At 48.2% G+C, this 27,402-nt stretch overlaps 1 protein-coding gene across 3 annotated transcripts in view; it reads left to right on the forward strand.

Annotated features, from left to right (window-relative positions):
* LOC111155073 (transmembrane protein 44) overlaps positions 1–23,719 on the forward strand; it is a 33,093-nt gene extending 9,374 nt beyond the window's left edge. Inside the window, exons 6-11 of one of the 3 annotated variants that reach the window (XM_022515108.1) lie at positions 1,187–1,357; positions 3,152–3,280; positions 5,553–5,657; positions 10,337–10,495; positions 19,141–19,173; positions 21,718–23,719. In XM_022515108.1, coding sequence (XP_022370816.1) covers positions 1,187–1,357; positions 3,152–3,280; positions 5,553–5,657; positions 10,337–10,495; positions 19,141–19,173; positions 21,718–21,906 — 786 coding nt within the window. In that variant the 3' untranslated portion in view covers positions 21,907–23,719. The remainder of the gene's footprint in view (positions 1–1,186; positions 1,358–3,151; positions 3,281–5,552; positions 5,658–10,336; positions 10,496–19,140; positions 19,174–21,717) is intronic. The other 2 variants (XM_022515109.1, XM_022515110.1) reach the window with 2 other exon arrangements.
* Positions 23,720–27,402: the final 3,683 nt, after the last annotated feature.

The following is a 27,402-nucleotide window of genomic DNA, read 5'->3' on the forward strand; positions in this document are numbered from 1 at the left end:
GCAGGTCCCAGCGCTGGCCCTGCAAGTCACCTCCTCTCTCCAGCCCTCAGTGTCCGCAGTAAATGGAGCTGGGCAGGCTGGGGGATCCCCCAGGAGTTCTCATCACAGCAGTGCAGACTGCTGCTTCCTGGGCTGAGTCAGGGGCGGCTGGAGGGTCAGGGACCCCCTGCCCCAGCCAGAGCACTGGCGGTCTCTATGAACCAGTCTTCCGGGCATGGCCAAAAAAAAAACAAAAACAAAAACAAAAAAAAAACCAGGGAGCCCTGGGGAACCAAACTTGAATAAATGCAGAGGGAAACGAAACATTCCCAAGCAGTCTCTTCCAGAGTTAAAATAAAAATGGGAAAAATCAGCCAAACCTTGCTTTTTCCTCTGGGTTTTTTTTTTTTTTTTATTATTCTCTAATCATAGCCTGTATATCTCTAAATTCAGTTATTTAATAAGTGAAATAAATTATATGTTATTTATATTTATATAAATTTAAATATACCCTGTGATTATGTATAATTATAAATATGTAGCATTTGTAGATACACATATAAATGTATATCTAAAGTGACTTCATACCTGCAAAGGGTATTTAACATATGAATATTGAATATGGGTTATTTGCCTTTTTTTTTTTTTAAATCAATATTGTCATTACTCATTCTCCAAAAATAATCCCTGACTTCAAAACTTCCAGGACCTTATCTCTAATGTTCCTGGCCTTTCCCGTCTGGCCAGATTCAGCACTGACGGTCTCAGGAAGAGATGTCAGTCCCTGGCTATTCAGAATTCTTCTAATTCCCTCCCATTCTCCCAGGTGACATTCATGAGCCCCTCCCCAGTGCTGGGTGTCAGGGATGCTGAAATGGGAAGGACGCTCTCAGGAGCCCTCTGTCTGCTGGGATGCATCATGTGTCATGGGGCCTGGAAGTGGGAGTTTCTCACCCCCGTTAGGGTGGAGGTGGTATGAGAGTTTTCTCAGAGTTGAGTTTAAGCCAGGTTCTGAGGCATGAATAGGAGTTCACCAGGCAAAGGAAGCAGCTTGAGCAAAAGTGTAATTAAAGCAGCACCTTTAGGACCCAGCCATGAGCAGAGAGAGGGCTGCCATGCCAAGAGCCTAGGTCTTAGAACCCAGCTCTGAGGAAGCTGGGGAGTGACAGTGTTCCCCCCTGCCCAGCTCCCTCCTCTCTCTGTCCAGTGCCAAGGTAAGGCGTTTCCCTCCATCCACCTGTGGACCCGGCTCCTGTCGGCCCTGGCTGGCCTCCTCTATGCTTCGGCCATAGTGGCCCATGACCGGCGGCCCGAGTACCTGCTTCGGGCCACGCCCTGGTTCCTGACATCCCTCGGTCGAGCTGCGCTGGACCTCTCTGTATCCACCTGGGGCCTAGGAGGCTCGACTGCTCGTGTCTCATCTCCTCCCTGTCCCTGTGGTGCCCTCTTTACCTTTTGCTAGATGGAGCTCTCTCCCAGGGGCCAGGGACTAGGGTTGAGTCCTGGGGCAGATAGATGCAATTGCAATTATTTGCAATTTTGCATTTTGTTTCCTTGATGTACAAGTAAGAGAAGGAATGATCTCTTGGCTGGAGCACCGCGGAGCAGCGAGGGGGAGTGTGCAGGTTCCTGGCCCTGGGAGCAGAAGACCCATGCACCAGTCTCATTGCTGCTACTCCCCTGGGCAGGGCCCCACCCTCCCAGAGACCTGTTTTCCTCATCGTTGCCCTTTCTCTACAAGGCTAGGAATGGGCTTTGCAAGCCGACCTGCCATGCAGGGCTAAGCATCCCCGTTCTCTTGTCTTTGGCACTGGAGCCTGGGCTGGGGACGCAGAGATAAACACTGACAGGGGCTGCCCTTTGTTAGTGACTGCTGAGCACCCTTCTGGTTCCCCAGAGGGTGTTGCGTGACGCACGGACACTCCAGGGACCTTGACGTGAGAGCCTCAAGGGCAAGCTAAGCACAGACGGTGGGCAGATAGAGAGGTAGACAGTGGGTAATTTGTGTATGAAAACGTGTGGATTCATCATAAATAGTTTAGAAATAGTTTAAAATGGTGATTTTTCTCATGGACTATATTTGTTTTCTAGGGCTGCCATATTCAGTTACCCGAAGTTGGTGGCTTGAGACAAAAGAAATGTATTCTCACAGTTCCACGGGCTACGAGTCCGAAGTCCACGCAGGGCCACACTCTCCTGGAGGCTCTGGGGGAGAACCTTCCCTTCCTCTTCCAGTTTCTGATAGCCCCTGATGCTTCTTGGCTCTGGTAGCATAATTTTATCTCCTGCCTCAGTCTTCACAAAACCTCTTCCCTTCGTTTATCTCTGTGTGTCCTCTGCTCTTACAAGGACTTTAGTCATGGGATAAAGGGTCCATCCTAACCCACTATGACCTTATCTTAACTATATCAGCAAAGACCCTTTAAAGAAAAAAAAAAAAAGATTTTATTTTTAAGTAATCTCTACACCCAGCACAGGGCTCGAACTCACAACCTCCCGCCGCCACCCCAGATCAAGAGTGGCTCATTCCCCGACTGAGCCAGCCAGGGCCTCCAAGACCCTATTTTTAAATAAAGCCACTTTCTGAATTTCCAGATGGATATGAATTTGGGTGGCGAGACACTATTCAATCCATTCCGTGTACTGTCCCTGTAAGCCAAGCCCTTCAAGGAAGATGTTTTCAAAATGCTTTTGTTTAATGAGTATTTGCTGAGTATTTACTAAATTCTAGAGGCAGGGTCTTGCTGGCTACTGGGTCTTTGCCAGGGATATGTAGAGAAAGTCAGACCCGGTTCCATTTATTTTTTTTTTTTAAAGATTTTATTTGTTTATTTGACAGACAGAGATCACAAGTAGGCAGAGAGGCAGGCAGAGAGAGAAGGGAAGCAGGCTCCCCGCTGAGCAGAGAGCCTGACACGGGACTCGATCCCAGGACCCTGAGACCACGACCTGAGCCGAACTTAGAGGTTTAACCCACAGAGCCACCCAGACGCCCTGACCTGGTTCCATTCTTAAATGAGCTCATGTCTGTTCTGGGGCCCACCCTGGCAGAATCATCCCATGAGGGAGAGAGCCTGGGCATGGAGGGGGGGTGCCCTCGGGGTGCAGAGGTGAAGGCAGACATGGGCGGCTGAAATGCTCTGCTTCCTTGAACCTTAACTCTCCCTCTCAGATCATATTCCTCTCCTGGGTGATGAAGAGCAAGATGAGACGGGCCTTGGGATTTGCCCCGGGAGCCAGAGAGAGCCCGGACACCCAAGCCCTCTTGACCTGCGCAGAGAAAGAGGAAGAAAGCCAGGAGGCAAGGTCTTGCCAGCTGGAAACCTGCTGGTCCCACGGGGGGCTGGATGTCCTTCGAACTAGGACACTTGGGCACTTTAAAAAACTACTGTTTATCAAAAAAAAGAAAAAAAATGAACTGTTTTTGCCCAACACTAAGGGTGCCCGTAGGATTCTCTGCTTTTCCAATTACAACGTATTTTTTTAAGTTTTTTTGATCATTTAATAACTTTAATATATTTTTATCAATGTAGATGGAATAGTCAAATGTCCATGTATGCTCTTTAGCAATTTACGTCCATATATATATGAGTAAATTAACAGGTTAAATTAGAAATAATATGATTTTGCCCTCATAGTTTGGAGAAACACGTATTCCCACTTTCACATGCGTCCGTGACGTGTGCATCATCGCCATCACTAACACAGTCTTTTTTCAGTTGGTATCGCTAACAGCTGGCCTTTCAAGGTGTTGTTTATGGTCGTGTCTGCCATTTACAATTACGTCAAACCAGCACATATGTTTGTCCCCTTTTACTGACTCGAGAAGGTGACCTCTATAAGTAGGCAGAGCTTCTCTTCTCCTAACTGACACAGTTTACCTTTGTCAAAAGTCCTTGGTTCCCAATAACTGAGAAGTCACCTCATGATACAGCAGTGCTTATAAGGACTGGAACAAAGCAGCCCCCACTTTTCTAAGATAATTTCTTTTTTTTTTTTTAAGATTTTCTTTTCTTTTTTTAAATATATTTTTTACAAGATTTTATTTATTTATTTGACAGAGATCACAAGTAGGCAGAGAAGCAGGCAGAGAGAGAGGAGGAAGTGGGCTCCCTGCTGAGCAGAAAGCCCGACGTGAGGCTCGATCCCAAGGACTCTGGGATCGTGACCTGAGCTGAAGGCAGAGGCTTTAACCCACTGAGCCACGCAGGCACCCCAAGATTTTATTTTCTAAGATAATTCCTTGAGGAAAGAAATCTTGCCTATTACCTGGGCTCCTCACTATCCTCATTTTTCTCTCAGAGAGCGTAAATGAGACTGAGCAAACTGGCCCACTCCTTCGAACGTTCTAGGTTTAACAAGGGACTCTGATTCAGTTCATGGAACAGAAGGTAGTGGGGCATGGCCAAGGTAGAGGAGTTGTTGTAAGTGCTCGGCCCAGAGCTCCATGTTCCCAGCAAGGCTCTAACAGGAGGTTATTTTCATTCCATTCTAGAAACTTAGGAAATTGTATCCCCAAAGGGAGCTAATGTGCTTAAAGAGAGCCCCGTGTGTCTTGGTGTTCTGAAGGAAGGAAGTAGAGACTTTGCAATGTCTTCTGTAGTTTTTTTTTTTAATTTTTTAGATTCTATTTATTTATTTGAAAGAGACAGCATGGTGGGGGAGGGGGAGGGTCAGAGGGAGAAGGAGATACCCCACTGAACAGGGAACCTAATGTGGGGCTCGATCCCAGGACCCCAGGATCATGACCTGAGCCAAAGGCAGATGCTCAACTGACTGAGCCACCAGGCGCCCCTCTTCTGTAGTTCTTTCCATGTGGTCCTCAACATGTGGTCCCTGGACCGGAACTGCCCACCGACTCGTTGGGGATGCAATTCTAGGGCTCCACCAGCTCTGCCAACTTTGAAGTGCTGAGGGTGTCTTAATGCGTCCATTGGATGCTTCTGATGCACACTAATGTCTGGGAACCACTGGTTTACAAAAGTATTTATTTAGTGCCTACTGCAGTGATTCCCAGACTTTGCCATGCTTTAGAATCATCTGGGGGGCTTTGAAACACCAGGTCACACCCCTACCAATGGATCAAAATGTCTGCTGGAGGTAGGCAGAGCTAAACATTAGCTTGTTGTTTTGTTTTGTTTTGTTTTTTTTACAATGCTTGGGTGACTCTACTGTGCAACAAAGTTTGGGAACCACTGACCTACTGGGACCTCAAAGAAAGAGATAAGAGGGGATGCCTGGGTGGCTCAGTCAATTAAGCATCTGCCTTCTGCTCAGGTCATGATCCCAGGGTCCTGGGATGGAGCCCCACACTGGGCTCCCTGCTCAGCGGGGAGTCTGCTTCTCCTTCTTACCCTCTCCCCCTCACTCTCTCTCTCAAACAAATAAAATCCTAAAAAAAAAAAAAAAAAAGGAAAGAGATAAGATAACATCTTCTAGGAAGCAGAAAGTGAAATGTAGCATGAAAGGACAGAAAAAATATTTTAGGGATTCTTTTGAACAAAATGGGACCTTGTTTTTGGAAAAATGTCTCCTAAGAATTCTGTTTTTGTCTCCCCACCTCCCCTTAAAAGAATTCAGATTGGGTGCCGCTCACTACACTTCCACCCTGCAAATCACTCAGGACAATGGCAGCCATCAGTCGCTACTTGGAGCTGACCATCGAGCCGGTGCAGCAGGTACATGGCTGTGGCCCACAGCCAAAGGACGAGAAGGGTGGGGAAATAGTTGTGGAAGGCTTCCTGGAGGAGGTGACACTTTAGCTGCGGGATGGGCAGAATGAGGCAAGAAAGCATGTTAAAGGAGGAAGAAGCTCTCTAAGGCCTCAGTGGAGGCCAGGTGAAAGACTGGAGAGGAGGCAAGGGAGAGATTGTCCCACTGTGGAGCCTGTCATCCTGAGGGGCAAGAGTCCAGGAGGCAACAGGACCAGAGACTCAGGGTTATATGTGCCTTTTAGAGGCGTCACTCAGGCAGTGCTGGGGGGCAGACTAGCTCTCTGTGCCAGCTCTTGTGCTATCCCCGGTGTGCGTCCTGACGCCTTCCCCTCCCTCAGTCCCAGTTCCGACAGTGTCACCACATGGCATCCCACACTTGCCATGTCCAAACAGAACTTGGGATTGCCATGTCCTCTCCCTCCCCCGTCCTCTTCCTGGCAGTTGGTCAAGCCTCAGACTCCTCTCTCCCCCTCACTGCATGTCCACTCCATGTGTGAGTCTCCTAAATACCGCCTTTAAAATAGAGCCAGCAGCCTCCTACCTCATTCCCTTCTCCAGGGTCAGACTTGTCCCACCGCCTCCACCTGTAGTCAGCAGTCAGAAGGGGCAATTACATCGTGCTCCTTCCTGGTCCCAAACCCCCTGGCTTCCCATCTGATACAGAAGAAAATTTAAGACCCTGGAGCCCAGCGCTCCCTCCCTCCCCACTCTCTTCCCTCTTCACTCACTCCTCCTAGCTGCCTGGGATTTCTCTCCATTCCTGTGCCTAGAATGCTCTTCCTCCAGGTTGCTTTTATATGGTGCCTCCTTCCGGTCTTCCAGACTTCAGTTTAAACATCACCTTCTCTGGGGGACTCAGTCTGTTGAGCGTCTACCTTTGGCTCAAGTCATGTCCTGGGATTGAGCCCCGCATGAGCTCCCTGCTCGGGCGGGGAGTCTGCTTCTCCCTCTGCCCCTCCCCCTGCTCTTGCGCTCGCTCTCACTCTCTCTCTCCCTCTCTCAAACAAATGAAATCTTAAAAAATAATAATAATAATAAATGTCACCTTCTCAAAAGCCATCCCTGACTACACACTCAAAAGTAGCCTCCACCTGTCATATATCTCTATTTTTTTTTTTTTTTTTTTTTTTTTTTTTTGAGGGGGAAGCAGGCTCTCTGCTGAGCAGTGAGCCCGATGCTGGGCTTGATCCCAGGACGTTGGGATCATGACCTGAGCTGAAGGCAGAGGCTTTAACCCACTGAGCCACCCAGGTGCCCCAATATATCTCTATTTTATTGCCTTTTTAAATGCTCTACAAAGCACTTCTCACTATCTTTTACTTTTGTTTTTGCCTGTCTCCTTCTGAGATGTAAACTTTGCCTCCTTCTATCTTGTTTGCCCAGCCACTGTTGCATGTGGCCCTTGGTAAAGGATGTTTGGACGTTTTGGAGCAGGCTTGGAGCTCAGTAGTAGTGGCCCCCGTGGGATGGGCTGGTGCTCAGAAAGAGTTTGGGCCTGCAAGATGGGTTTTACTCTTTGTTCTGTCTCCGTGGAAAGTGGGCACAGGTAACTGCGGGATGCCAGTACTGTTCAGAGAGATACAGAGCATGCTTTCACAGTTAAGAGCCCACCTAGGCTGTTAAACCCTTCTTAGGATGGGAAGTCTGGGGAGAGAGCAGGGAACCTGGCAGCATCTGGGAACATCTGGCACTAGAAATTTTTAAATTATCAAACTTTTGAAAAATAATAGTGCAAAGCTTGCATTCGGTCTAACCCTTCCAGCACCTGAATCTTGAATGGATTCCTGCTGCAGAACAGACTCCGTGAAAGAAAAGTGTGTCCCTCCTTTATTCTCCTCTACTGAGGCATCTGGCACATTTTTGAGCAAATACACCCCCTTGGCTTCTTCCTTCTGTGTCCACCAGAGGGCCACTGCCCTCTGTCGCTGAGGCGGCTCCCAGCAGCCAGCCTGAGCCCTGAGGTCCAGTCTGGGGAAGGATGCTGCTTCTCTGGGCTTTAGGGCCACCACTCCCAGTGTGTTTATTGAAAGCTAACTACTTGCCAGTCTTTGAGACAGTAGTAACAGCCATCGCTTCCATGATGCTTCTTATGCTAGTCATAGCGCTTAGATTACTGGACTAAGTGCTTTGTAACCAGCCATAGAAGTGATCCCTGTGATCTAAGTGCTTCCTGTACATGAACTCATGTAAACCTCACAGCCGACCCCTAACCTCATTTTATAGATAAGGACGACAGGGCTCAGAGAGGTTAAGCAATTTGCTCAGTGTCACACAGTTTGTCAATGGCAGAACCAGGAGTCAGACCTGTCTGTGCCCTTGACCCCCAGGCAACACTGCCTCTTACTTGACATAATGTCTGACACCAAGTAAGCATTTGATAAATGGTTGGCTTTTTTTTTTTTTTTAAGATTTTATTTATTCAACACTGAGAAAGAGAGAGCATACAAGCAGGCGGAGCAGCAGACAGAGGGAGAGGAAGAAGCAGACTCCCCGCTGAGCAAGGAGCCCAATGTAGGGCTCAGTCCCAGGATCCTGGGATCATGACCTGAGCTGTTTAACCTACTGAGCCATCCAGGCACCCCAATGGTTGGCTTTCAAATTATTATTAATGCAAATTCTCATAACTATTATTATTATTGAATAATTAACTGTTGTATTATGATTTTAAATTGAGGCACAGGGAGGGTTAAGTAACTTGCCCAAGATCTCATACTTAGGAAAGCATAGAAAGCATAGGAATGGCTTTTAAGCCTGCCTGAGCCTGGGACCTGAGCTTTTTTATTTTTATTTATTTATTTATTTTTAAAGATTTTATTTATTTGACAGAGAGAGTTCACAAGTAGGCAGAGAGAGAGGGGGCAGAGAGGCAGGCAGAGAGAGGGGGGTAAGCAGGCTCCCTGAGCTTGCAAGGAGCCTGATGCGGGGCTCGATCCTAGGACCCTGAGATCATGACCTGAGCCGAAGGCAGAGGCTTAACCCACTGAGCCACCCAGGCACCCCAGACCCGAGCTTTTTTAAGGAGAACATGTTCTCTGTGCTCATTTCATGCCCTGCTCAGTTAGCCAATTTTTTTCTTTTTTTCATGACAATGTCCTGGGGGACAAGGTTGTGATGAACTAACTAGGTCCCTTGTTGCCATGGGCATCGCTGTGTGTCCTGTCTGCACAGCTGTCTGGGAGTAGACAAGGCCCACAGGGATGCTCACTTATCTTCCCAGCAGTCCCTCCTTGGCACTGGGCCCAGGGAGAGGTTTCCCAGGAGATGCATCCAAGTTTAGGGTGAGCTCAGGGGCTGAATGCTGTGGGGTCATGGGGATCAATGACTTGGAATATTTGAAAACCCAGTTCAGGTGTCATCGGGCCCTGAGGAATTTACAGACTCTAACATTGTTGTTGCCTGGGGCACCTGTCTAGCCAACTCTCACATAAAATCATGCCTGTGACCCACCCGGGGCTGGAGCCCTGTGTGATTTGGGGCCCAGTATGAGTAGCCAATTTCACGTGTCCGGGACATTCACATCTTAGCCCTGCAGACCGCGCCCCCTTCAAAGGAGACAAGGCAGGGAATACTACCCCCTTTGCTGGATGAGGAAACTGAGGCTCCAGGAGGATGCGTTTCTTGCCAAGGTGTGTGGTTCACTGTGGAAGAAGTGGTTCTAGAAGGCAGGCTGTTCCCCTGTGGTATGTCAATGGAACGATCCAAATCCCACCTGGTTCTGAAATCCCGGCCAGCAGGGCTTTGGAGGTCTCCAGCAGAGTCCCCGGAGCCCTGTGGAGGGAAACTCTCTCCTGAGATGGATGGATGGATGGATGGACAGACGGACGGATGGACAGACAGAAATCTTGCAAGTTTCTTCCTCACTTTACCCTCCAGAGCTGCTGGTGGGTATGAGGCCATGCAGTGCGTTTTGGCAGTAGCTCTCCAAATCACAAAAGCTCATACTCTCTGATCCAACAATTCTGCTTCTAGGAATGTATCCTTTAAGTACCCTGAAACCTTGGATGTACAATAGAATTTCCTGCAGCCAATGTTGTAAAAGCCAGAGATAGGAAATGCCCTCAAAGTCCAGTCAGTAGAGGACGGTTTTGCAGTTTGGGAACACCTACAGGATGCCACGAAAGGAACAGAAAGAGCAACAAAGCCACTGCTGTAGAACGATCCCCCTGACATATCGTGAAGTGACAACTCATGGTGCCTAGGAGAGTGTAGATGGGTTGCCACCTTGCATGAGCTAGGGAGCTGTGTATCTGCATTTGCTTGGATATGGAGAGATCAGGAACCCGAGCCTGGCTGCTCCTGGGGAGAATTGGGTGGCTCCGCATGCAGGTGGGGGCCGACCTTGCATTCTACACCCTTCTGTACCTTTTTTAAAAAGATTTTATTTATCTGAGTGAGAGCGCGAGTGCATGAGTTGGGGGAGGGGCAGATGAAGACGTAGATTCCCCGCAGGGCAGGAAGCCCCATGCGGGGCTCAACCCCCAGGACCTTGAGATCATGACCTGAGCTGAAGGCAGCCGCTTAACCCTTGGAGCCACCCAGGCGCCCCTTGTCCCCTTTGAATACTAGAGTACTGGAATGCTTTGACAATTCAAAAATAAAGCAAGCTAAGCCTCCCTGCCTGCCCTTCCCCATACAACTTGCAGGCAAGCTGCAGCACCACCAGGCTGCCCGGCGATGGACAGATGAGCCCTGGAGACGCCACCCTAGAGGAGCCCCCCTCGTACCCTCCCGTTCAGGTCATCCGGGCCCGCGTGTCTTCCAGCAGCTCCTGCGAGGTCTCCTCCATCAACTCGGACCTCGAGGTACACGCTGCCACCCGCCAGGTGCATGGCTGTCCCCCACTGCCACTTGCGGGTGCCTCCACGGGGCTTGCACCGCTGTTCTCGAGGCTGCCCACGCTAAGCTCAAACTGGCTGGGCGGTGAACGAGCACGCAGGGCGCTCCCGCCGCCAGGGGCGCGCACGCCCAATGGACGGTGAGTGAGCACGCATGGCGCTCTCGCCCCCGGAGGCGCGCACGCCGGGTGGGACTGAGAGCTTCCCACGTCAGATGAGTTAGGGCCTCAGGGCGTGTTGCAGTGCTGTCTTAGAGTCATCCGCATGTTCCAGTCTTAAAACGCACCAGTAATCGATTGACTTTCAGAGTCTGAGTGTTCCCCGAACTCGTTTGACCATGGAGCATCTCTTCCCCGACAGGAGCACCCGCTACCCGCATGGCGCTATCAGGGTCGCATACAGGAGCCCCTTGCTGGGCACCGTGCCCGGCACTTTGGCAAACTTTGCCTCATTTTGAGTCTTTGGATCTCTGAACAAAACACAGGTCATATTTTGGATGCCAGAAGTGGCTGTAACTCTCGGGTCCGGCTGTTCGGTCACTGTCGGGCCCCCAGCTGTGGTTCCCAGCTGTGGTTCCCAACTAGGAGGAAGTTTTCCCTTTGCCTACGGAAAATGAGAACAAGGGCAGTGTTGTGGGCATGTGATGGCAACGGGAGAGTGGCCGCCATCTTTGGTAGGTCTTGGTTGGGGAAAGGAGGACTGTCCTTCCTCTGGCGTTTGTCTGCGATCTGGTAGTTAAAGTGCCCTTTTATAAGATGATGATAATGCAAGTGGTAGTTGTGTTGAGTTTTGGGTTTGGGTTTTTTTTAATGGCCTTATCTGGCCAAATAGTTCAGTTAGCCATCCTGGGTAAATCCCCTAAACTTGAACTCGTTGTGGACCCCAAAATCCAAAAGACTCAGAGCCACTGATCTGTGGATACAGTCCAGATTCCTCAGTGTGAGGTTATAGACCTTTCACGGCTACCCCAGCCTCATGGGACTCGACCTCCACCCTTATTACCTCAATGTCCACCCTGGCCATGGACTGTTCCCTGTACCCAGGCCTCTGGGCCTTTCTCCTTGGGGTTCTTCCTGGCCCATGTATCAGAAGCCTACCCAGATGTCACCTGCTGGGTGACGGTTCATCCCGCCAACACACACACGAGATTAATGGCTCCTTCCTGTGAATGCCAGAACATAGACCTCTCTTACACAACTTCCATTGTTGGCTGTGTCCTCTGGTGAGCTGTAGGGGCTTGTCTCCCCAACAGGCTGGGCATGAGTTTTTTTGGGACTAGGGCCTGAGCTGCACTCACATTTCTCTGTTCCTTGATTCCCAAAATACAGCGGGTCATTGAGGGCTGGGTTTTGAGTGAGGAGTTCTGCACCAGACTGAGCACCATTTGGGGTCTATGTATCCCCATGTCATTCAGTATTGTTTATTTCCTGGTTCCAGTCTCAGAATTTGTAGGACACCCACAGCACATGGCTTGGCAGCCTGGATCTAACAGTCTTGGCAGAAATCTAAGGCTGGGCGGGGCGAGGGGGTGGGGAGGTAGGGAGAATGAGCCTGATGGCTAAGTGTGTTCAGTGAAGAGGAAAAGACAGTTAAGTCAATGGGTCAGGGAGGGGCTGGCGTGACCCAGGAGCAGTATTTGCTCTGTGGAAACAAAGGCAGTCAAAGTTGACGTAAGGACTGGACACTGACCTTGAAAAATTGGGAAATTTGTCTTGGTGGTAGGTTTGGGCCATTCTGTGATTTGTGGTCCTTGTCCTTCCCCCATTCTATTACCTCTATCTTTCTAGACATTGATTTTTTGAAACTATCTGAGTATAAAGGGGTTAGGGTCACACTTTTAAATTAAGCAAATGGCAAGGAAGGCTTTTGCCTATGTTAAAAGGAATATAATTTTTGAAGCTCCCTTGCCCCAGCCCAGCCCATGGCACAGTCCTTCAGCTTCACTCCCAAAAGCACACACACACCACAAATGACAAAGCGACTGCGTCCTGTAAAGAAATAACTTAGAATTTCACTAGATACATATGCTAACAGATCAAACGTATTGGAAAACTCCCAATACAGATGGTTCAGTAGATGAGCGGGAGATAGTGCAACAGCTGTGGGATCCGTGCCCTCAGCTGCCCCACCTTGTCTGTGTCTGTCTTGATGGCTTCTGCTTGTCCCCTCATACCCCGGAGTGAATGGCATCCCAGCTCCTACCATGGAGGCCTGGGAGCCCTTCTGTGTGGTTAAGGTGATGTGTTTATCTCTCCAGTGGTGCTTTATGATGTTGTAACTCTCAGAGGGTGGCTGTAGGTCCATACCAACCATGCACATACCAACCATGGTGAATACCTACTTCTCGCAGCGTTGGGGAGGCAGGGGAGCAGGGGCCATCCCCACAACACTTAGTTCACTCCATGCCTGCACGCCATCAGTCAGGATGATGGTTGTGATCGCTGACCCCGAGGACACGCGAGTCGAGTCGCGTGCCGGACGCTGCGTGCTCTGTACTTTACAAGCTCCGTGTAATCCTCCCAATAGCCCTGAGGCAGGTACCTTTGTTATTTTTTTTTTTTTGAGTTTTTATTTTTTATTAGAGAGAGAGAGAGAGAGAGAAAACAGGAGAGAAAGCTAGTGGGGGAGGGGTGGAGGGAGAGGGAGAATCAGACTCCCCACTGAGCAGAGAGGCCCACGCAGGGCTCCATCCCAGGACCCTGAGATCATGACCTGAGCCGAAGGCAGATGCTTAACTGACTGAGCCACCCAGGTGCCCCTATCTTTGTTATTCTTGTTTTCCAGAAGAGGGGACTGGAACTCAGTGAGTTTAAGTAGCTTGCCCAAGAAAGCATTCTTAATAATAGTAATGATAATAATAATGATAAAAATAAGAGGGAGCAGACGAGGGGTTCGGCACCAGCTCTGTCTGGCCCAGAAACCCTGCTGTTAACTGCCGCAGTGCCTTGGCCGGGACTCCTACCAGGGAGGTCTGCAGGACCAGGCTCATTATCCAGCATTCCCAGTTGATAGAGGAGACAAGACTCTTGCCGCCCACCCTGTGCTCCACCTGGGTGCTCAGGGCCAGAAAACACTGGGGCTTGAAAGTAAATCCAGTAACAGCAGAACAAATACAGATAAGACAGAGACAGATAAGGCGGGTGAGCTCACGGGGAGGGAGACTTCGGATTATTTTCACCTTTCCTCAAATGTGCAGGGCTGGGTTAGTCAGGGCACCCGACGGATGATGCCAGAGCTTTCAGTGTGACCCATGACCCTAGAGGGAGGCCATGTGTTTGGACCGTGTGGGCTTCTGGACATCTCCACAAGAGAGGCACGCTGCACAGAGACAGGATCCATGGGTTCATTCGCTCGCTCACTCGCCCACTCAGCATGAGGCAGCCCGCTCCTGCAGAGCCACCAAGGGCAGACTGAGCAGATGCTGAGGAAGGGTGAATGTCCCTGTGGTCTGCGGTGGGGGCTGTGGCCCTGAAGGAGCAGGGGTTTTGGGAGTGGCCTTTTCCCTTTCTAGAGTAGCCAGCATCTGACTTTCCCCCGTTGTTGAAACTTCCTGTGCCTTTCTCCTCTCCTTTTTCCTCTCCTTTCTTTTCCTCTCCTCTCCTCTCCTCTCCTCTCCTCTCCTTTCCTTCCTCCCCCACCCCGGGATAGAAGAAAAGATTGAAGTCCAGCTTTGTGATGAAAGAATGTCTAGTCATTTTTCCCTCTGTGCTCCCTTGCAATGCCATCGATCTGGAGAAAGAAGCTTTGTAGAAATTTTAGAAGAGGCTGTTTCTGGCTTTGGAACAAAGTCTGTGTCTTGTGTACACTTGTGTGTACATGTGTGGGGGACAAGAACAGTACCGAACGCCAGATTGCTCTGTCTAAAGAGGGTCAAGTCCCTGTGTGTCCCTTCTAATTCTGTGCTTAAGGCTGTTGTTGACAACTGAGACCGCTCATTCCCTCTCCAAACCCTGCTTTCAGCACCAGCAGACCAGGACAGATTCCTTTGGATGTTTGCTTTTCTGAAGACCAAATCATTCTTTTAAGGAAAAAAATTATGTGTGTGTGTGTGTGTGTGTGTGTGTGTGTGTGTGTGTATGTGTGTATATGTACACACATATATAAAATATATTTAAATTCTTATAAAATATATTTTATTTTATTTTATTTTTTAAAAGATTTTATTATTTATTTGTCAGAGAGAGAGGGAGAGAGAGCGAGCATAGGCAGACAGAAAGGCAGGCAGAGGCAGAGGGAGAAGCAGGCTCCCTGCCGAGCAAGGAGCCTGATGTGGGACTCAATCCCAGAACACTAGGATCATGACCTGAGCCGAAGGCAGCTGCTTAACCAACTGAGCCACCCAGGCGTCCCATAAAATATATTTTAAATACATATTTATTATATATAAATTTATATTTATGTATACATTTATTACATACCTTTTAAAAATATGTATTTATATTAATGGGCTATAAAAGTGCTAATTTTAGAAGGAAACACATGTAAGTATGAAGAAGGAGGCCAGACATTCCAATAAGTACCGAAGATCCAGATCAAGTTCAGAACATGCATTCTGCCCTCCAGGGAACTGTGTCCTACCCAGACAGCGGGTGCCACTTGCAATGAGACCATGAGAAAGAATACTTCCTGAAAGGTGTTTCCAGTCAGCAAGTTCCCCCAGGGTGAGCAGAGAGGCTCCCCTGGACCCCAGAGGGAAATGAGCTGTGCAGGACACAGCACAGACTCGGTCTTCTCTGGGCTCTTGCTGACCTGCCAGGCAGCCTTGGGCCCCCACTGGACTGCTTGAGTTTCAGCTTCTTTTGTACTTAGGAATCCTGAGACTTGCGCTACCTGCATTACGGAGTAACTAGGAGGATCAGGTGGGGGCAGCTGGTGTGCCCCACACAGCGTCGTGGGAAGCAGGCTGGAGGCGGGCTTGGGTATGCCCTCTGGGCTTCTGGCTGTGGCTTCAGTCTGGCAGCACTCATCCTTTCTCTGGGCCTGCTCTGAAAGTGGAGACAATGATTTTGGGGAGGGCAGTGAGGCTCCGCCAAGGTCCGGATGTACTGTTCCCATAAATGCTCACTCTGAAACCCCAGCTCTGGACCAGGCCGTCTTTAAGGTCCTGTGCAGCACCATAACCTTGAGTGTAAACGTGTATTGTGGAGGAGGCAGGAAGAGTTCGGGCAGGTGGGGAGGAGGAAGGCGTGGGGAGGTGAAACCCTGCCCCATCTAGGGTAGGTGCTATAGAACAGCTTAACAAACTAGAGAAATAGAAAGGGTACCATTTGGAAGCATATGGTGTAAATTTTAAAAGTCTGTAAGGTTCCAGTTCAAAAGGAAATTCACTTAATGAATTCTAGGAGAAAATCGTAGCTAGTGTGGTACCTGGCCAATCTTAACACTTTATAATTGGAAGAAACAAAAATTTTCATCATCTTTGGTCCTGAGTCCAACACCATGTCACCTCCCCAGTCTTGGGAGAAGTCACTTCTCCCTAAATGTAAGAGGACGCAGTCTAAAATGTAAGCCTGGAAAGTGACCGTGTTTCCTCAATGGTTAGGACACACCTCAAAGCCTACAGAAACAAAGGAAAAGTTGCCCCGTGCCTTGTAGGTGGGGGGATATGTGTTGCTTCTTGATTTCAGAAGCACGAAAAAGTGTGCCTTTAGAAAGGAGCTGAACTGACATATTACCTGCTGTGGTTCATGGAGGTGATGAACTCAGGGTCCTAAAGACAATTTCAAGACTGTGGTAATGCCCACTGACGATAAGGGAGAAAAGCCATTTGCACATTTTGGTTTGTGTGTGTATGTGTTTGTGTGTATTTCAGAGGGCTATTCAATACTGTTCATGAGGCTCTTGGAGTAGAATTATGGGATAGAATTTATTTTGTTTGTTTTTTAATTTATCTTGTTTTTGAAAAAAATTCCTACACAGAAATTAACACATTTTGCTCTTGACATGGGGAAAGCACCAGAATATGTGATTTATTTTCACTTTTGGGGATGTGGAGAGAGTTCTCAGAGACACTGGGGTTCATTGCATCCTTGGGCACACTGTCATTTTTGGCTTAAGAAGGAACTTTAAGAAGAAATCCCGACTACTACTGCCACTAGAGGGCACTCTTCTTAAATTTTAGACAGTGATGGCGAAGTTTGGGAAAGGAAATTTCAAGCTTTCTTACCAATCCAGTTGGGGGGCTCTTAGTCCTGTTTGTTTGCTTGGCTTTAAATAAGCTTTTCAAATTTTGGAATAATAGGTAGTACAGAAAGATCCTGTGCGCCTCTGCCCAGTTTCCTGTAATATTAACATCTTACACAAGAATGCTGTTTGTCAAAACTGAGAAATTAACACTAGTACATTACTATTAAGTAAACTACAGACTTTTATTTGGAGGTTACCAGTTTTCCCATTAATATTCGTATTTTCTTCTGCATTTGATTCTTCTTCTGCATTTAATAATGTTTTTTTAACAAACACAGCCCCTCACTGTGTAAAATCAGATTACTATTGCTACTTTGCATGAACATCTGTATTTCCAAAAGAAAGGTAAAAGTTAGCAACTTTTCTTTCATTTCTTTTTTTTTTTTTTAAGATTTTATTTATTTATTTGACAGAGAGATCACAAGTAGGCAGAGAGGCAGAAAGGAGGGGGAAGCAGGCTCTCCTCTGAGCAGAGCCCAATGTGGGGTTCAATCCCAGGACCCCAAGACCACGACCTGAGCGGAAGGCAGAGGCTCAACCGACTGAGCCACCCAGGTGCCCCTCTCATTTCTTTTTATTTCTGTTTCATTTGTAAAAGTTGTTTCACTTTTCAACCCCTGTGTCCTCCCAACATTTCTTTCATTCGCAGTATGTTGAACTATCATTTTAGTAATTTCATATCTTCGCCAATTCACCCTGGTTTTTTAAAATTCTGTTTTGTTTGTTTGTTTGTTTTGTTTTTTCAGTTTATGTCTCCCTCCCACAGCAGACTGTCATTAAAAGATGAATACCATGGAATTATCACAAATCTTGTTAGGTCTAATAATGCACTGTTCTTAGGATTTTTTAGAAAATGTCCTTATTGGGACGCCTGGGTGGCTCAGTTGGTTAAGCGGCTGCCTTCGGCTCAGGTCATGATCCCAGCGTCCTGGGATCGAGTCCCACATCGGGCTCCTTGCTCATCAGGGAGCCTGCTTCTCCCTCTGCCTCTGCCTGCCATTCTGTGTGCCTGTGCTTGCTCTCTCTCCCTCTCTCTCTCTCTGACAAATAAATAAATAAAATCTTTAAAAAAAAAGAAAATGTCTTTATGAGAGACATGTTGAAATATTTACAGATGAAATTATTTATTTTAAAATACTTAAGCAAATAAAAAAATTGGAGAGCTAGAGCAGATAAAGCAGGGTGTGTCCATGGGTGTTCATTAGATATTCTTTTATTGGTATGTGGTTGAAAATCTACAATTAAAGAGTTGTTTAGTGTGCCTGGGTGGCTCAGTGGTTTAAGCCTCTGCCTTTGGCTCAGGTCATGTTCGCAGGGTCCTGGGATCGAGACCCGCATCGGGCTCTCTGCTCTGCAGGGAGCCTGCTTCCTCCTCTCTCTCTGCCTGCTTGTGATCTGTCAAATAAATAAATAAAATCTTTTAAAAAAAAAACTGTTGGACCTTCAACTTAAAAAAATAATAATTTTAAAAATAATATAAATTTTAAAAAATTTTTAAAGATATTATTTTATTTGTTTGAGAGAGAGAGAGAGAGAGAGAGAGTGTGTGTGTGTGTGCACGCACAAGCATGGGGAGCTGCAGCCAGAGGGAGAAGCAGGCACCTACGGCACAAGGAGCCTGAAGCCAGACTCGATCCCAGGACCCTGGAATCATGACCTGAGCTGAAGGCAGATGCTTAACCGACTGAGCTACACAAATGTTCCTAAAAAAAATTTTTTTTAATGGAATTTAAAAGAATTGAACAGTAGAGGCTTTGTTGTAATGTAACAAAGCCACATCGTCCGGACTGTGCAGATAGGCAGCTATTCGACGAACGGAGAAGTCTGCCGGACACCTGCAGATTCATAACTCTATGTCGGAAACATGTATCTCCCAGGCACTGCATGAGGTGCTGGATGAACAAGAGCAGACCATCCTGCAAACTTCCAGAACCTGAGTCAGACATACTCGAGCCTTGGGGTGGAAGCACCCATGCAGTAAAGGCTAATTAAAACTGGATCTTGGTGGTAGAAAATACTCTATATTTTCAAGGGGATTTTATTTGCATCTCTCTTAGTTTTATGGGTTTGAGTTGACTCATCTCAGCCACGTGGTTAATAAATGGAAGATTTATTATTATGCTTGATAATAATTTCTAATAATAGTAATTTTAAAATCTAGTACAGATTATAATTTTTCCAAGGACCTGCAGCCCTTTGTAATTATCGCAATTATTTTATTGATCATTTAGCTAGATTGTAGCCACCAGGAGCTGCTGCCTTTCTGCTTGCTCAAGTCCTCTGTTCCTCTGCCCCCAGATCACTGCAGGGCCCTGCCGCCTCGCTCACTGGCAGACCGTGCTGGCGCTGAGCCCTGCTCTGCTCTGCTCTGTGACGCTGGCGAAATCTCGCCAACACTTGTTTCCATCTCTCTTTTTATTCTGCAGCAGAAGTATTGGGAAGCCCTAAACTCGGAGCAGGTACGGACAATCATACTCTCTCTATTCCAGAAGGGATGTCCTGTGGCTTGATTCCATTTCCTGTTTTTGTGAGCCCTTCTTGGATGGCCCGGCCCATGCCACATTCCTTTAGGTAAAAAAAAAAAAAAGAAAAAAGAAAACAAGAGGCAAGTCTAAGGATCAGGGGATTTTCCAGCCTCTCTCAGTTCCAAGTGCTTTCTGCTGTGCCCCAAATCATCAGGTAGGGACTCAGAAGATGTGGAACCCCAGGAGAAGCATGGTTTGGCAGACAAGCCCATGCACAAGCCTAGTAGCGGCAGGTTAGCGGTGGTGGTGGTGGTGCTGGGGGCCGGCTGCATCCCCCCACACCGTCCCTCTGGGACCCGGGGCAGCTGGCGCTGTGTCCACGCCTCCCTGGCCTGCAGGGGAGAGCTGAGCTTGTCTGATGACAACTACCTGTGCTGCTCATCTCCCAGGATTCTTTCTGGTAAGGGTGGAGATCATCTTTTGCTCAGATTTTCTTTTTGCCTGGATTCCACAAATGTTTTCATTGCTTAAGATGAGGTTTCAAAATGCAGTCTTCCAGGAATTCGGAAGGAAGAGATTTAAAATGTTTCAGACGCTTCACCCACTTCAAAGAGTGCACCTGATCGAAGAGGCTGGCTATTTGGTGGCCGCTGAGTTGGTCAAGAGTAGAAAGAACAACTCTGGAGAAGCTCTTTCGGGAGCTGGAGCGGTGATTCTGAAATATTACGGCGGCTAAAAATCACCCGAGGCACTTGTTAAAATGTCAAACCTTAGGTCCCAAACCAGAGAGGGGCGAGGGTGGATGCCCGGCATCCGTCTTTTTTTTAATGAGCACCTTGGGCGCTTCGGGTGAGGTTGATCACAGCCCGCTCCAAGAGCTGTGATCTGGAACGTGGGCCTGAGCCTGAAATCAGCCTTCATCACAAAGCATACCATCCACCCTCAAAGAATGGAACAGGCCCCTACTTCCGCCCCTGGGCACCTGGGCCATGGAGCCTGCAGGGCCAGCGGGGGACTCTTTGGGGATTTGCTTGTTATCTCCCGTCCACGTCTGCAATCAAGCATAGATGAGTTAGCGCTTGAGGTGGCTGGCACAGCCCCAAACAGGTACGGGCCAGGGGTGGGGGGCCGAGCTGCAACAACCCAATCAGCTTAGTCCTTGGCCCACGGGGTTACGGGAGGAGGTGGCCTTTTTAACATGATGCTTTTTTAGGCACCAAGTAGTGGAACTCAGTTCAGTTATCAGTAAATCACTAATTGAATTGGGCTCTTCCTATTTCAAACAAAGCCACATTTTGTATTTTATAACTGGCATGCTGCGGGCATTTCTCTCAGTAGCTCAGGGAGCCCTGCAGACCTTATCTAGGACCCTTATGACTGGACTGTTGGATTGAGCTTAAGTTTGAGCAGCTGGCAGAGTGTTTTTCTTGGAGGGCATGCCATGACTGGTTGTTTCCTTGCCCGGCTAGATCATCTGGCCTAGGCAGACACGATCTTTTCCTATGTTGTTTCCTGGGTCTCTTCATACTGTCAAATGTGACCTTGTCACTCCCGAGTTATCAGTCATAGAAACTCAGAAATTAAAGAGATCCTTTTTAGTTGCTGATCCAATACCCCAGCTTACCCATCGAAAAACTGAGGCCCAAAGAAGAGAAAACAAGTTAGTGGCAGAGGGAAGACTTGAGTCCAACCCCCGCTTGCCTCCGTGGCTGGACTCACCAAGAATTCCCTGCTCTTGGCCCCATGCAAAGTTCTCTCTCTCCTTGGTCACATGAGAACAAGAGGAGGACTTTGCAAACCATGTATCATCAATGCTTATATGACTTGCTTCTTTTTCTCAGCCTTTTGCTCCGAAGCTTTCCCATACTTGTGTGAGTCAGAATAATAGAATAATCACTGGCAGTGACCACCTTCTCAATTAAGTTTTAAGTGTTTGCTTTGGACAAGTCTGCTGAGCCTCAAGTTTAGAGGAAATGGCGTGGTGGGGAGGAGGGCCAGGTGGCAAGGGCAGACCGGTGCTCTGCTCATAAGGAACTCATCCTCTACCTAAAAGGACAAGGCAGTGCCCATGTTCAGCTACAAATGACTTGTACAGGCAATACAAAGAAATAAGGGTGTGCAAGCTCAATGGGTAAAAGCAGTCAGAGTAGGCTTCTGGAAGAGGAGGTACCTATCTGGGCCATAAAGAATGGGTTGAATTTGCCTGATCTATTCCAGGAATGACTTAGGCATGGAGGTGGGAAATCTTGGGATAAAAGGAACATGACTCATTCTCACTAGAGTAAAGATGGAAAAGGGGGGGTGGGGAGTGGGTCTGTCGGTTCTGGGTGGTTGTCCGTTAACTCCTTGCTTTAAAGTTGTATGTGTCCCATGAGTTCCTAGAAACGCAGTCCTGATTAACCTGCCCTTACTGTTTCTCCTTGTCTGTTCCTGGGTTGTGAGAACCAAGACTGGAGCTGTTGTTAGCCGTGGCGCTACATTGTAAGAGATGGGAAGCATCTGTTCCAACCAGGTACCATTTGTGTCTTTTCTCTACAGTGGGACCCTGAAGACATAAACCTTAAAGGGAACAAAGACAACGTAGACATGCTCGGATCCCAGGCACACAGGGGATCCATGGGGCCAGAGGTCTTGACATCTGACGAAGAACACCTAATGCAAGGCCATCAGCTCAGAGCCCTCAGCCAAACGTTTGTCAGGAATGGAGCAGGGATCAACCTGCAGTGACCCCCATGGCAGGCATCTCAGCTTCTGCAGAGGTGGCTCATGAAATTGAGGAGCTGGGTGTGGTCACTGAGCTTGGCTGCTCTGCGTTGTGGCTCAGAACAGAGCGAAGACTCCGGGTCCCGTGGACAGACCTGGGCATTCGCAGTTTGGTCTGAAGATCAGAAGTTCACAGACCACTCTTTGAAGTAGAAACTTTCACCTAAAGGTCACTGGGCCCTCTCTTCCTTTTGCTTTCCGATTCAGCCATCCTCCACATCTCTGCTAGGTGCCAGGAACGAGTTCATCTAACAAGCACCTCCTATGTTTGGATCTCCACGGAGCCCCATTCCTCAAGTCCCGGCTACCCCCAGGAGATGAGAAGGATGGGCCCGTATGCAGATCTAGACACCCTCACCAGTACTGATGGGACCTGGCTCCCATCAAAGTTTTCTGCTTCTGGAGGTTTCTGCTGGAAGTTGGAGATGGGACTGCTTGGTCGACCCAAAGTTTGTGAGATCACGGTTATTGAAAGGGCAAGCTAAGTTCATTGCTCTAGGTACCAGGAGCTGCTCCAACCAGCCAAGGTTTGTGCTGGGCAGGGTTTGCAGGTGAGCAGGCCTGTCTGCTTCAGGAGCTAACATGAAAGAGGCATGGTGGGAGGTGTTAAATTCAAGCACAGTCTTCTCATTTTAGCATTATTTTGATACCATGATCACGGGAGAGGGGAAGGTTGGAGGGAATGGGGCCGAGATGGGAGTGAATAAATTTACTGGAGTGAGTAAGTCATGATTGAGTTGCAGCATCTCACTGTGGAGTGCAGAGATGCCTGAATCCCAGCACAGCCACAAAAGCCAGCCATGAAGGGAACTGGAAGGCATGTCAAGAAACATAGCTTTGCTCCTGGCTGGCCCCTCAGAGCCTGTGTGACTTAGTTGCACTTACCCAGTTTCTCCAAAGGGGTAGTTTAAATCCCAGCAGCATGAAGAAGGGGGTGCCTCAGGAAAGCAAGGGGATTCCACAGACCTCAGCGGAGATCTCAATTTTTTGAGTAGCCTCTGAGCTAGAAGTGAACTTAAAGCCACCCTATTTATCCCCTTTATCCAACTGCTCTGATCCCTTGGTGTCTTGAAATGGAGTTTGCCAAAGCCAGTTTTGCTTTGTGCTCCTAACCATGGAAGCTGTTCTTGGAGAGGAGATAAGAGTTGAATGGGGGATGGGCTGCAGAGTGCATTCCAGAAGAAATCCTACAGAGGACTGGACCCAGGGAGGGATGGAATCCAGTCCAGGAAAGAGGAAGCTGATGTGGCCGGAATGGATGGCGCAATCTGGGCTAGGTGGTAGAGAGGCTGGCAAGGAATCAGACCACACAGGCAAGGGAGTTAGCACTTAATACTGTGGCTCATTGGCAGCCATGACCAGTACTAGAGTAGGAAGGTGACTGACATGCCTCTGGTAGGCCACACCTTTTCAGGAAGCAGAAATGTAGTCATGGGCACAGTATGAACATGGAGAACATATTTAACTGGAGCGATAGCAGCAGGGCAGAAGGTGGGCTCATCTTTAGAAAGGCAAGAAGGCCCAGGGATAGGATGCCATCTCTGGAATTTACCTTTCGCATATCCTCCTCTCAAGAGGAGGCTGGCCCATGCTCCCAGGGGGTACCAGAAATTGCCCGAGTCTTGATGAAATGGCCATTTATCCAAGAACATCAAATAGTCTCGCTGATTTAAGCAGCACAAACTACCTGAGTCCCAGATGTTGTCTGCCTCCCTGGTTCCCATCATCCCAGCCTTCCTTCACAAACCAGTTCCTCATGTTGTGGTCCAATCTTGTCTTAAAGCTGAATCCTGAAGAAGTCTCTTCACCGAGTGAACTATTAAATGGAAAATTTTGGAAGCAAACTTTGGCCTCCTTGTTCAATAAGAACCTGTCTGTTATGTAAAGCTCTGGAACCCCCGAGCCTTTGTAAAGAGGTGCCAACCCAAACTCTTTTCTCCTAGTCGGAGTTTTCCTGTCCTGGGCCTCCACTGCAGCCTCATCCTTGTTGGACCAGGAGGATAATGGGAGTTACTTGCCCTGAAGACTCACTGAGCAGTGAAAGGGTTACGTACAAGGGAAAAGGCTGGGAAACAAACCGTCATCATCTTCTCTCACCCACTCATCTGGATGTGAGTGATGGTTTAATGTGGCCTCAGTTGTGCTGCCTATCTCCATGGCTTGGAGCATGCTACCTAACCTTTGTGAACTGAGTGAAACAATACCTATCTACAATGCCTGTTGTGAAGACTAAGTAAATCAACGTACATGAACTGCATAACACAATACCTAACTCTCAAAGTAACCTTGAAAAGGGATTAGTTTCCATTCTCCCTAGACCTGCTGGGCACTTAGGTGCTCAAAGGGCTGTCAGTAACAAAAAATATCAGACTCACAAATAGAATGATCTTCAGAGGGTTGAATCCCCTCGACAATCCTAATAAATGATTATGTAGCCCCCACTTAAGATCTTCCCAGAAAGAGAGAGATTTCACTATTGTATATTCTAATGTCTGTATCCTTTAGGGAGAGTTCTGATCACTAAGACTTTCTTAAAATCCTGTCTAGATCCTGAAAAACCACTATCTCCATATCTCCTGTGAGCAACATCTGAGGCCACACTCACATCATGTTTGTTACCATGGGATATGAGCCCCTACAGAGTAAGGAGAGGCACTCCGGCAAGGCGTGTCACTGGGCTCTAACTCCCAAATCTGATTTGGCGTGATCCTTGTCAAGTCATTTTTCTTTCTGGGTCACAGTTTCCTCATCTGTAAAATGAAAGGCCAGCTTGCTTTCTTCCCTTCTATGAATGTGCTGGTGAATTTGTTTTCCACAGAAGATGGACATCTTTATAAACTCTCTTAAGACAAATTTCAGATTTACTTTGAAAATGGGATTCAAGGGGCACCTGGGTGGCTCAGTAGTTGGGCGACTGCCTTCGGCTCAGGTCATGGTCCTGGCGTCCTGGGATCGAGTCCCATATTGGGCTCCCAGCTCCGTGGGGAGTCTGCTTCTCCCTCTGACCTCCCCTCTCGTGCTCTCTCTCACTGTCTGTCTCTTTCTCAAATAAATAAATAAAATCTTAAAAAAAAAAAAAAGAAAATGGGATTCAATATATAACCATAGTTCTGTTTGGATTTTGCTATCCAATGAAGATAAAATTTGTCTTTGTAACATGAAGGGATCATGGGATTTGACATTTAAAAATTTTGCAGATTCCTTTCAATACTGAAAACCAAAAACTATGCCACCTTGCTTCCAAACTTGGGGATTCTGGTGAGTTCATTTAGTTTATTAAGAGGCTCTATTATTGGCAGTTTATTTTGGTGAAGTCACATTCTTGCTAAACCATGTCTTATATTGAAGGAAATATGAAAAATATTTTCCACAGTGTGAGAAAAAGGACCTGGCTCAATCACTGAGGAAAAGGATACTGATGTCTTAGGAGTGTCTCAAGACTGACTTCAGAATACTTTCAAGATTGTCTCCACTTCTTTTTCCGTGCCTACTTGATCATTCTTAGCACTTTCCAACGATGTGGGCATTGGTCTACTCTCTCCTACTTTACAATGTTACCCCCCCACACACACACCCCGCCCCATGTTCAGGTCAATGCTTTGGCGGAGAAGCCTCGGCCTTGAAACAAGCCCAGATACGGCGCAAGGCTGACGCAGATCTCTTCAAGCTTACACATCCTGCCGGTAGAAATCCAAAGGTCACCATCAGGTGAGAGGGACATTCTTAAACAAGAAAGAAGTTCAAGAAATGGTGCTAAATCGAATGATTTGGAGAACATCGGCTTTGCTTTTTCCTTACCAAACTCTGAAAGCTAAACAAGGCACCAGGCATCCTGGACTGCTTCTTCTGGGTTAGACACGTCAACAGCGCGTTAGCTTTTAAGTGCCTTCAGATTCACTGCAAACTAATCTGTTCCTTGGAGAACGCATCACCCTCTCCCGACTCCGCCAGGCATTTTCTACCGGCTGCCGGCACTAGCGGCCGAGGGCCCTGCTCTTCTCTTCCGGGGTCCTCGGAGTCTGCAGCTGCGATTACAGCAGGGCTTAGCCCCTATGGGGGACGGTCAGGGGCGCCTGCCCCTCCTCAACCCCTGCGGACCCGATCAGAACTGAATCCTGCCTCCTACTGCCGACCTCCTCCAGGAGAAACTGCCAAACCCCAGCGTCCCGCGGTCCGCTCAAACCACCGCCGGGCACTTCCGGGAGGGGAGGTGCCGCGGGGCTCAGCGCGTGCGCACTCCGTGGCCACCGCCTCCCTCCGGCTCGGCCGCGCGCGGTTTCCAGCCTCGCGACAACCGCGCGAGGACTGGGGAGGGTCGCCTAGGGGTTGCTGGTGTCAGGATCGCCATTCTGGTGTTTTAAGGGGATCGCTCTGAGAAGATGTTACCGTGACTAACGTAGTTGACACCACTTGACACCCTTTACGGTATACTGTAGATCAGTCTTGTGTTTTAAATATACATTTTTTAAAAAAAATAAAGATAGTGCGGGTAATGTTTGTTTTCAAAAAAGAATCAGGTTGTAGCAAAATGTTTATGGAGAAAAAGAACAGTGCCCTGCTCCTCCCCTCTGCCCTCAGCAGCCCTTCTCAAGCAACGGTCCTTTTTCTTTCTTTCTTTTTTCCTTTTTTCTCTTCTGTTCTTTTCCCTCCCCCACCTTCCGTTCTTCCCTTCCCTCCTCCTTCCTCCCCCTCCCTCTTCCTACCAGTTTTTTTTGTGTGTGTGTTTTTTTAACTTTATTTGACACAGAGAGATCGCAAGTAGGCAGAGGGGCAGGCGGGGGGACGGGAGTGGGGAGGGGTGGGGGTGTGTGTGGAAGCAGGCTCCCTGCTGAGCAGAATGCCAGTTGTGGGGATTGATCCCAGGACCCTGAGATCATGACCTGAGCGGAAGGCAGAGGCTTAACCCACTGAGCCACCCAGGCGCCCCTTCCTACCAGTTTTAACCTGCTGCTTGTAGTTTTCTCATTAGGTTTGATTTCAAACACGCTTTTTGGCTCTCAGATTCTAAGATTATACTTTTTTCTCTTAGCTGGATTATCTCCAGCTTGCACGAATTCCGGGCTAATAGGAAAGAGCTGCTTCACGTGTGTAATGGGCACTGTGTATAAAGAACTGTCTTCACATCCTGTGGGTTGCTAAGGGATCAGCCTCCAGTGCCAGAGCTTCTTTGGTTAGGTGGTAATTCCTAAACCAGCTTCCAGCTTCTGAATCCAGCCTGGTCCAATTCACATGTTCCTTCAAGGCAGGCTGGTAAGTTCCACTCCTGTACTCTGGACTTGACCTTTCCCCTTCATCCTCTTACACCTCCCGGGGTCATCACTGACTTAGCACTTGGAGCATCATCTCCAGCACAAGTTTGAGGAATTTTCAAAACGCACAACTGGACAAAGGGCCCTCACCTACTGCAGCCATTTTGGCCTTTCCCAGAGATATCCTGGCCATAAAAGAGCTGTCCATAGG

The sequence above is a fragment of the Enhydra lutris genome, unplaced genomic scaffold (genome assembly GCF_002288905.1).
Source record: "Enhydra lutris kenyoni isolate GAN:26980312 unplaced genomic scaffold, ASM228890v2 scaffoldscaffold39, whole genome shotgun sequence".
Lineage (NCBI taxonomy): Eukaryota > Metazoa > Chordata > Mammalia > Carnivora > Mustelidae > Enhydra > Enhydra lutris.